This window comes from Megalops cyprinoides, chromosome 7 (assembly GCF_013368585.1).
Source record: "Megalops cyprinoides isolate fMegCyp1 chromosome 7, fMegCyp1.pri, whole genome shotgun sequence".
Taxonomy (NCBI): domain Eukaryota; kingdom Metazoa; phylum Chordata; class Actinopteri; order Elopiformes; family Megalopidae; genus Megalops; species Megalops cyprinoides.
The window spans coordinates 14,089,104-14,100,611 of record NC_050589.1 but is presented as its reverse complement, the minus strand read 5'-3'; the positions used below and the strand labels follow the sequence as shown (position 1 = coordinate 14,100,611).

Below are 11,508 nucleotides of genomic sequence, written 5' to 3'. Positions count from 1 at the left end.
TAAGTCCTTTTGGAAGGACGCACACACACACACACACACACACACAGCTATGAAAAACTAATACAATCAAGTCTAACATCCAAAACATGTGGAAAACATTTCAAAATACATGACATACAATTCAAAACATACAACTTTATGCCTTTCATACACAGTTTGTAATTGCTTTCATATACCTTAGAATAACCAGGATGGTACTGTATATGCAAGATGTACAAGATGTCCTACAATATTACAAACTCTAAATGAGGATGACTATTTTTTTCATATTCTATGTTTTGACAAATATTAATAACACAATCCTTATGTGAAATTGTTTACTATTTACTTCTTCTTGGTGATGTACCCTCACCCCAACAAAAACTGCAGCAAGCCTAAGTAACATCATTTATACTGTTTTTAAACTGTCTCAGAAAATGTGAAAATACAGTACTTGTCTTCAGAACCATTTCCTATTCATCCAGTCCTTAGTAACTATTGTGACGTGTCTTGCTTCCCTGTCATGGTTTGATTGCAATGAGATAAACAACGAGACAATGACTTAAATCCAATTGACAGGTTGAGCTAAAGGTCATGGCCCCAGTCAGCAAGCCTTTATCAAAAGATCAGCTGTACTTCCTTACATTATCTCGAAATGTAGTTAACTGTGAAAGGACATCAGACGCCTACCCTGTTCCAACCCCATCTGTCTTCTGTGGTAAACAACTAACAACAAGGCAGTTCAACTGCTAGATGGTAGCAATATGGAAAATGGCCTGCAAAAATCCATCTGTATAAACAATTAAACACACCCTCTGTCAGCCACAAAGGAACCTCTTTACTAAATGTTTAATAACAAATGTTAGCTTGAACAAAGTGGAAGAACTGATTATTTACCCATCTTTGTCTTTATCCCACTTTCCTCCAGAACCAGTGAACCAAACTATTGACACAATGACTTCAGTTCAGGATCAGTGATGTTCATGCACATAGATTTAAGCCTTGGACCTGAGGTCTGCCCTTTTCTTGAAGATACACTGAGCAGGCCTAAAATGCATCTTGAAAAAAATGTTTGCTGCTGCTGCTGCTGGATTTCATTCTTTTGCTCGGAGTTCCGTGACTTACTTGTGTACGTGCTGTACATGTGCAAATGAGAGCAGTATAACATTTGTCTCCCAATGCTTCTTTCTATTTTAAGGGATGTAAATCGCTTAAACTGTAAATTGCTGTCTTTGAAATGGCCTTTATATTGCTTGTTGCTGTGTCTGTTTATACTGTTTGTACCTGTAATGACTGCAAGATTGTTCTGTGCCAGTATTTAAATTGCAAAGTCTCTTTAAAGTAGGCTCTAGTTTCTTCAGATTGTATCTAGTCCTTTTAAATTGAACCCAGTCCCTGTAAATGGGATGTAACAGTACTCTTAAACTCTGACTGTGCTATTGTGCCATATCTTAAGTCATCTTATGCTTGTGTAGTTTGTGTATTGATTTCTAGTGCATTGCTCTTTAGTCCTCTGTATTAATGAGACTTTAGTTAAAGAGATTTGCCTCGGGTTCTGATGTTTGGTAATTCCCTGCTCATCCCTATTCGGGCAAAAGCAACTTGTGTGGCATTAGTGGTAATGAGTTCTCCCTCTCATTCAAGAGGAGTGGTGTAGTCCGATCACAATACTCCTCTCTGTGGATTGTTGGGTGTCATTGCATCTCCTCACATAGCCAATGGTGACGCAGAAAAAAACACATCTCCATAATGTTTTCCTCTGTGCAGTTCTCAAGTTTTGAAACATGTAGTCAGTTAAGGTATGTTTACTTTCATTTCTCATGCATTTGGGTAAGATCATGTGTAGGTTTTTGTACTATACCCAAGTATAGCAACAGTATCAAGTTCCTGCACTGCAGCAATCGGTTGCTGACCCCACCCTCCTGTAGGAGTGAGCTTTCCTCCAGATGTGATATCAGTTCACGGGTCTCCCAAAATCCGAGGACTCCCTTGGAAAGTGGAACTGCTTCTGGTGCTGTCATTGTCACTCCCGTGTCAAGTAGATGCCAATGGCTGCACAGCACTTCCCAAAGCTCCTGAAGAATGGTGAGACTGCAATGTCCAGTACACTGCTCCAGAGAGTCTGCAGCCACTGTGTGTTTATTAGGAGGATATGGGCACATGGCATGATTAGCCTTGAGAAGGAACAGAAAAGAGTGTTTGAAGCATTCAGGGAGTAACACACAGAGCCCACAATTTAAACCGTGATAGTTCACACATAGCATCGAGAGCAACAGAGATTACAGGGTCTACTCATCTTCAACAGCCACATATATTATGTGATGTTTTGTTTCACAAAACATTTCAACACAAAACTTTGCATTCAAATAGAAAAGGGTCTTATGAAAACAAAAATAACAAAGTTCCTTGTGACACATGCTTTTCAATTATGCATCGCCCAGCAGCATCCAAGCCCCCAGGTTCTGCATTTACCCTATTTATTTTTCTACTTTGAGATTAGAGAAAATGATGAAACCCTATATTTCCACTTTTGAGCTCCATCATGCCTCCATCCCTCCATTGCGGAACACCATGTTCCTCACCATGTCAGGTGCATAACCAAAGAGGATCACTATTCAGATGTCCATTTACAAATCTTACTGAAGATGTGTCAGTCATGCTACAGTACGCATACCATATATGGAGGCAGGTCAGGATTGCAAAAAGTATCCCACTGATCAGAGACACAGGAACAGCAATCAGTGTGGTGATGATCCTGTAGAACCACACCCTGGAGACCTCAAACAGGGCGTGGCTGCAGATCCAAACCTTGTCAGTGCTCCGCACTGACTGTGGTTCAGCAATCACATCCTCAAAGGTGACCTGGAGGACGAGCAAGATGAATGAGAATTAATAACAAATCACAAACAAATGTAGGTGGCAGTGTAGCATAGTGGTTAAGGAGCAGGACTCGTGACCGAAAAGGTAATTGGTTTGATTCCCTACTGGGGCACTGCTGTTGTACCCTTGGGCACTTGGGTACTTAACCCACAATTGCCTCAGTAAATAGCCAGCTGTATAAATGGACAACATTGTAATAACCTGTAATGGAGGTTTTACATACTGATTCTGTAGTGCAGTGTAGACTGTTTGGATAATTATCCAGCCTTCACCTGCCCTTCTAGGTCTGAGAATTGTTGGTTATTCAAACAAAGGCTAAAGCTGCTGGACAGTATCCCACCATGATCAGTGCTGAAGAGGTCCAGTGTAATCATATTACAGGCTTCTGCTCAGTGTTGACTTGGAAATGAGACTAGAGCACCATGTAAACAGTCTACTATGTGTATTTTAAACTGGTGCACTGACAGAGAAGCTGCCTGGGAACAGAAATGATACACAGCAGGCTGTGTATTTCTACTGCAAACTTGTCCAGAGATGACATTGACAGTGTGGGTCTGGGCAGATCGGGGCTGCCAGACCCTGCTGCTGAGGACTTGCAGGTTCTGTTTAAGTCTACATACTGGGAGCGGTGCCAGCCTAAAGACAGTCCATTATTAAATCTAAGGTGGCATGCATCTAGAAAGTAGTTTTGTCATTTACAGAGAGACCTGTGAAATCTGCAGGGATGCAGCAGTCCAGTTGCACAGCTGACATTACTGTGAACTAAAAAAAGTACAAAACAACAAGAAAAATGAAGAGGAGTCTACAGAAAGCAGCACTTTACAATGTGCAATAAACTGCTCTTTACAACATCTCCACTAGGGAGCAGTAAAGCCTCACAAACCACAGGTGGTCTTAAATTTTTATTTTATCAAATAAATGACTAAAATGCACTAAATGATTTTTTCACATACTATTACCATACTGTGATTGACACAGTGATTAATCAGAAGATGTTCCCAGTTAAGAATGTCTTCCTCCAGCAATAAAAATTCAGTACTGTGGCCACTTTGGTTCCAAAAAGAGTGAACTGCTGCTTCACTCTGGTATATGCTGCAGCTGTGCATGCAAATTACCTTGAGGCATTCATTGATTCCTCGGGGGTCTCTCTCATTCAGCAGGGGCCTAGTGTCACTCTGTGTGGAGATGACATCGTCCTCCAAATGGGCCTCCACATCTCCCAGGTCCACCTGGGTGTCCGCTGGTGTATCCCCCCTGGTCATGGTGTCAGTCTATGCAGAATAGGAGCCTGAAACAAAGAGCCAGCATGCAGAAAGACCAACCCAGACTCCCCCTGCAAGCACAGAGCTCAGTCTGGCTCTATAGATAGAGCTTCTCACTTGGTGTTGCACTGGGATATATTAGGAAAGTGACTATGTCCCCTGGAATCTCCAAGCGGGAATGGATCGCCCCCACGTTGATAGACAGACAGTTCAATAAAGAGGTTATTAATACCAGGGTGAGAGATGTCCCTGAATAAATACTGCCCACTGTGAGGCCTGTTCATAATATGAGGAAGAAATAGGACATTTATGTGGAGAAACAATAAACCTGGCAAAAGGCCAGGTTATCAGTTATAGCATTTTAGGAAATGGAAATATTAGGCATTCACAATGATATAGTCTCATTATGATATAGTCTCATCTTTGAGTAGTTAAATAAGTGTATAAAGGGCTCAAGCAGCAAGCATAGGTCATTCAGACAGTGTCATCACATGCTCAGAATGTTGCACCAACTTTTACAGCACTTCTTACAGCAAGGGTATGGCAGCGTTGTGCATTAGGTAGGATTGCATTCATCTGCAGTTACTTCCGACTGGAAGCAGTCAGACAAAGACTAAACTCAAAGAGGACACAGTGGAAATTTCCATAGCTCTACATCACCCTCCTGTGGCCACATTTGAAACTCCATGCTCATTATTTCTCATTTTAGAAGGAACTTTTTCAGTACTCATGAAACATGATCCATTCAATGTGTTGATAGATAGCTGTGTTAAGTATGTTTCACTGCTGTAAACACAGCCTTGGTAACCACTGGATACTGCCTGTCATTCAAGTCTGCACTGCACTCCCCAGGGTAATATCCAACAGCAGCTTGTTTTAGCTTAGAGAGATGTTATTTCCAAAGCCGACATATAATTTTAAAATATACTAAGTTCTTATTTTTAATATAATTTCTGTTTCAACACTCCTCATTGCTGATATATGTTGCTGGTATATGTTGATGGTGAAAGACAAACAAGGTGCATTGTAATTTTCAACTCCATGTACTAATGTTCACAAGAGCAAGTGAGCGTATGGACACCATGAGTGCTGAAGGTGAATGGATACCTAGACAAATGAGAGCATTTTAAGCCTCCAGTAATCACAAGGGGAAAGGTACCAGAGTGATTGTTATGCCATTCACACTGAAAAGGAAAATTCAACTCACTATGCCAAAAAACAGTGGGTAGGTATGAGTGGCATGGACACATAGGAGTTTAAAAGAAAGCGAAAGAAGCTCCCCCTGCCAAAAGCTCTACTCTAGTAAGGTGCTTTGTGATTGCACCCAGCGTGGCAGAGATAACAGGCAGAAGTGTGCCGTTGTGCTGGTCCCCCCTGAGGTTTAATAATATGGAGAATGTCACCCAGGCCACTGTACCTTTCCCCTTACATGCTCCAGCACAGCACATTTCACAACATGCTTTTAGGAAAATCTGTTTTCCCCCAACCTTTGGACCCATTAACAGATCATCCTCTGACTGCTATTAATAGCTGGTGACAGCCTTGACCGTCTTCGTTGTGAGCTGTTTTAAAGCACTGGAAAGAAATAATCCATTCAGAAATAGGCCTGCACTGTTACCCGACGCAAGATGTTTAATGTTTGCATTTCAATGTTCATATCATTATTCAACATAGAACAGCAATAACTTTCATCGACCAAAGTATACTAATAAATTAGAAATGTGGGGCTCTGTGGTGAATGTGTTATTGCAATGGTTTTAAGCGGCATTGCCACTCACTTGAACCCAGCTCCTCTGGAAAAGTAATGACTTGGCATGATGCAACATTAGGAACACTAACTCTGAAATCCACTCATCACTGAGGACCTCCATGCAGTGAAATGGTGTCATCCATAAGCAGTGTAAACTAAACACTTATTTTAGATATGACACTTAATGTGTGATATAGATATAACATGAAAAATAAAAATATGTAAGAAATAAACACCCACTGCAGTGTAAAAAGTTTTATTATGATTGTATTGTTTCCTGCCTTACACATTTTAGAAATAAAATGGGTGCTGGAAAGATCATAGACTCAACCTGTAGTTTACGCATAAGGACTAGGTGGCACCTGCTTATTTCCCAATTCCCCTCTGTCAGGCAGAAGCCAGCACACTGACATGCTCATCACATAGCCAATATGCTCATTAGATAGACAAATGCTTTGCCATGTGCAGTTTTCTTGTTGATGGCAGTATGCATCACAGTACACCTTACTTTCCCATAGCTCTGGCCCCATGTAATTTCCACAGCCTGTTGTATGACTGCAAATGAAACCAGTTGAAAAGGAGGCAAGATAGGGATCAAGCTATTTCTTGCACTTTTTTTCGACCACACGCCATTGGTGTCCCTGATACCTGGACATGAGCGCTCAAGGCTGGATGACGTCAGGGAGACATCCGGTTGTGATGACAACACAGCTCATTGCTCCTGTCCTAGCAGGAGACAGAGGCACGCTAATGACTTCCTCTCAAAGGCAGGCGGTGAGGGTAGATGTGCTATGTGCGTTAGAATAGTTGGGATACAGAGGAGTCAGGGCCTGAACCAAAGCTCTCCCCCACACCTGTCCCGCTCCACCTGCCTCCACAGTCACCGCCTGCAAGGGAATATGAGGATTATTTACGCGGAGCAATGTGTTTTTGCTTGGGTCAGGCTAACATCCTCCTGATGTTCAGTGCTGCTCAGTGAGCTTTCATAACATCCCCACCCCCTCACTGCAGTTGGAACATTGGGAAGATAATGCGCTTTAACCTTGTGGAAAAGGGCCATTATGGGCACCCACCCGCTAATTGTTGTATAACCAGATTCCCTTCAAAAAAGGTATAGTGCAGAGGGTGGGCAGAGCATGGAACACTGGGGATGTAACAATCAGTCTTTGCTAATGTGGCATTGGCATATCATTAATATCAAAGAAGTTAAGCACACAAACTGTCACTGAGATCTATTAGGTTACTACTATCTGTCTAAAAGCAGCAGGTATGCAATTTTTTTTTTTAATCAGGAAAATGACAGCACCACTGTCACTGTCCTCAATCCCTACCCCACCGGCTTACAGTAAGTGGATGTTGGCAGTAATATACAGAGCTCGGTTCACCAGCCACACCTGGCTATCCAGCTGTTTCCGTGGTTACAGCACCAGGGCTTACAAACAATACTTTCTTTCTATAATCCTCTATTACCATGCTCAATGGACTGTCCTATGATTTAGCTGATCTGGGTACATTATTCTTATTATAACAATATATTTATTATATACTATAATAGGCATTTTTACAGTGGTTTACCTACTGAACTCCATGGGTCTGTTTCTGTTTAAATAAAGCAATGGTCAGCATTTTTGTAGAAATATCCAGACTGTTATATTTTTAATCATTTAATTTTAATGCTACTGTATTAGCACTTCCTTGACTCCATTCAGCCACTATCAACATCTAGCTCTGTTGTGATCAGAAACTCACACTTTTGCTATGAGTCCCTCATTGCATCACATGTGCCCATCCAGACAGGCTCTATTCAGTGACAGAGTGGTAGAGTTTATTCGGTGTTTGAAATGTCCTTTCTTGTGTTTTTGATTAGTCTGGGCTTTTTAAAATAATTATGACTCTGAATAGCAAATGTGAAGCATCCCTCTTGTGCTCCAAATAAGCTTGTGTCCCCAAGTGACTGCAGTTTTTTTTTCTTTTGGTTCTATTTTTAATGCATGAATTTGATGGCCGCTGGATGAGAGCACCTGGTGGTGGAGGTTGCCAGATTTACTCAAGCTGTTCTCAAATTTCATATTGACTTGCGGGGTGGAGAAGTGATGTTCATTTTGGTTTTGTACATATTAATTTGGCTGTTTCTTGCAGTTGACTAATTAAGTACAGAATGTCACTTGTTAGTTTTAACTTGACTTTTTTGAGCCATGAACATATTTTCTTTTCTATAGTCAGTGGTAACCTGGAATTGAGCATATTAGGTCTATTATCTGTAGCAGTGCATGGCCTCACCTAATTCTCTAATCCAAACCTTGCAATGTTTTGAGACAAAGGATACATTATTAGTGTAAGTACAAACTTGGTGCAAAACACCTCATGATTAATGTGCAGTAAAATCATTTTGTCCATCTCACAAAACACATACAGACTTTCATGCACTATTGCGCTGGAGTAAATTAGAGGAAGTTCAAGTGAAACACTGTCTGATCCACGTTTACAGCTACTTGAAAAAAACAGGACAGTATTTACTATGCTGTGACCACCATAGCTGAGCTCACTGCATTTGAGCACAGCAGGTATAATAGCAATAACATTATAGAGGTAGTTGTTATGGGCTATCAACACATTAGGCACCAGAGATTTGTACATTTGGTTCTGATAAGATGCCCAAGTTAATTCCACACAGCCACAACAGCTCTCTAAATTGTTAGTGTGAGTCACAAGGTATTGTGCGACATCTAAATTTATTTCACAGCCATGAAACACCCACCTAAACTTCTTTCAACATTTAATTTCAAAATGCTGTGCCATAATGGCAGTATACTGACATATGTATGTCCATATGTAGATGCGTTAAAAGTAGAGAACAAACAGTTGAACCACAGATAGTTATCTACTGTTGCAGAGGTGAATAAAGTTTTTGCCTTTATTCACTTTTTCATGAAAGGTTAGAGATTGACCTTGACATTTCTGTTATCCTGTTGTGATTGCGACGAGTCACTGAGAGCAAAGTACAAAGGTCACGTGCGCCAGGCAAACAATGTAAAAGCGCAGAGGAGGCAAAAACAAAGACAACGTTACGTGAATTCATCACGGTGAGCAAAACACAGTCACAGGCAACGTTAATGATTACAAATGATCGGTTAAAAAAAAACAAAAATACCAAAAGATTCCGTGCTCTGAAAGCTAACTGTAACAAGAAATGTTTCTGAAACTGTCGAACGGTGGTAACTGAGCCGTTGAAAAATTTCAACCCTTTCAAAATGGTATACATGGTAAACAGAGGCAGCCCTGGTTTGTTTTGGCCTTGTTCTTCTGCTGTGGAAACTTGTGTCTTTCAGAGGGAGTGTTGGACAATATGAACATATATAATAAGGCAGATGAACTAATGAAGTAAATTCATTTACTATATACGGTAAACTTAATTGAACTTAATTAAAAAACACGACACATAGGGAACATACGAGAGACAGTTTTTTGTTTCAGCCATTGTTGATAATGCAAGAATTACCCCTCGTCCCTAATGCAAACCTTAGGGTTAGACACAAAAATAATCTGAAGCCAATGGATTACACTACAAAAATAAGGACCAATAAGGTAAATTCACATCTTCACTATGCCTTTCTCATGGAGTCCACTGATGGTAATTCTGATAATCTGTGTGTCCATTGCAATGCTTCCTAACACACTTCAACATTAGAAATTAGAAGTTACCCGGGATGCTACTTTAACAAAAATACTAATATGGGGTTTTCTGTGTTTAATGGATAGGCATATCACCTAAATATATCATGACATATTATTTCACTGATTAATTTGATACTACTATAACATAAATGTACAAAATGAGTGACAATAAAACTAATTTTAACAAAACTTTTTGCACAGTTGTTCCATGGTGATGCACGCCAGAATATACATATTTCAGAGGAATTTGCATGTCTTTTAACAGCCACTACTTCAAATTCCATGAAATGGAATAGCGCATTTAAACATTTTAGGCATTTTAACAGTTTACGCATTAAGTTAACTATTTTGGTACAGACCGAATTTCACAAAACTTTGAACCAAATTTTAGGAAATTGCATCCTTCAATTTGGACAGAATTTGCTGGGGAGGAGTGATTTTGAAAAAAAATTTTTAATAAAGCTTAACCAAAGTAGTCAATGTGTTCAGATAAGCCACTTGTCTCCTTTCTAGCCTTACATAATGCAGCTTACATGCAGCTCATCCTAAATCCTGCCTGGCCGAAGGGGCATGGCCTGCACACCGCTTTGACAGTGAACACAGCCCCTCAGTCTGTGCAAAACACTTTCTACCTACCTGGAGTTCAGGTGTTCAGGTGGCTAACAACAGGCCTTCACAGTAAACACATTTATACATTTGTAATTGCAGCCAATAGTAAGCACACTACTAAGGATACACGTGTTGTAGGGACTATATTAACAGGAAATTGATAATAATGCTTATGTCATCATATGCGAACTGACCACTCCAGGTAGAAATTGTAATCTGGGTCCACACTTGTTTACCAGTGTATTTACTATACAGCTATTCAGGAACTGCCTACTTAAGGCATACATACTTTTTAACATACATACATACAGAGTCATACTTTTTTAATCACATAAATGTTTGCAGTTATTTTTGGTGCGATCATTTCATACTGTAATGATCTTACAGGTTAGTTTGTCATGCTCTATTTTGTTATAGCATTTAAAATACCAAAGTACCTCCTCTGAGCTTTCAAATAAAAAATGGAACATTAATTACAATTGTCTCTTACAAACCACAGGGACCAATTCTGTAGAAAACTGGAGTTACAGAGAGTGATCCTTCAAAGACAGGCCTAAATTCCCATTATGTACAGATGAGGTTACAAATGAATAAACTACTGCCGACACGACTACAACAGACATATTTACTTGCATTGTAAGATGCATGTAGATGTACAGCCAACATGAGTATAGAGTAAAGAACTGTACAGAAAGCAGACAACAGTAATATTAACAATTCAACACAGCCCCATTGTGATAGCAACACTGTCACCTTGTCTTCCCATAACAATGTAGCTCCTCATAGTGACCACAGGTGGGGCTATAGAGATATAAACACATATTTCTACACCCATTTGTGAGTAGAATGATTTTTTTCAAGTTTAAATTAATTTACACCACCATTCACATTAAAAATGCAATTTTTGCTCTTAGTCATAAAAAAAGAATAAGCATTTGTTCTAATTAAATGTCAAACCTTCAAGACAAAAGACTGATGTTAGTGAAATGGTACAAAGTTCATTATTTGAATGATTTCACATCCAGAAATGATGAACCTGCAATACCCCTACACAGCGAACCAAAGATGATGAAAAAGGTCATACATCTGGCATTAACGTTACATTTGCCTAGCAGATGCTTGTATCCACAGCAACTGAGAGAACTTACATTTTTTTTCCATGCAATCCATATGCAACTAGATATTTTGTGGAAATTTGGGTTAAGATATGAAAAATATCTGCTGCCATGAAGAGACAGGTAGTGGCACAAGTAGCACAGACGGCAAACAATGGAGATGCAGCTCCAGCCTGGGCTAGTCTGCATCTCAATATCCGCACACCCAGAGCTTTTTTACTGATCCCTCCCTCACCTC

General features: G+C 40.0%; 1 protein-coding gene across 1 annotated transcript; it reads right to left on the bottom strand.

The window, feature by feature from the left end:
* Positions 1-2,002: 2,002 nt before the first annotated feature.
* Positions 2,003-4,202, bottom strand: LOC118780088 (caveolin-2-like). Its single transcript, XM_036532399.1, has 3 exons — positions 3,975-4,202; positions 2,654-2,841; positions 2,003-2,153 (listed from the first exon to the last, which is right to left on the bottom strand). Exons 1-3 carry the CDS (start codon positions 4,119-4,121, stop codon positions 2,003-2,005), a joined length of 486 nt encoding a protein of 161 aa, XP_036388292.1. The 5' UTR covers positions 4,122-4,202.
* Positions 4,203-11,508: the final 7,306 nt, after the last annotated feature.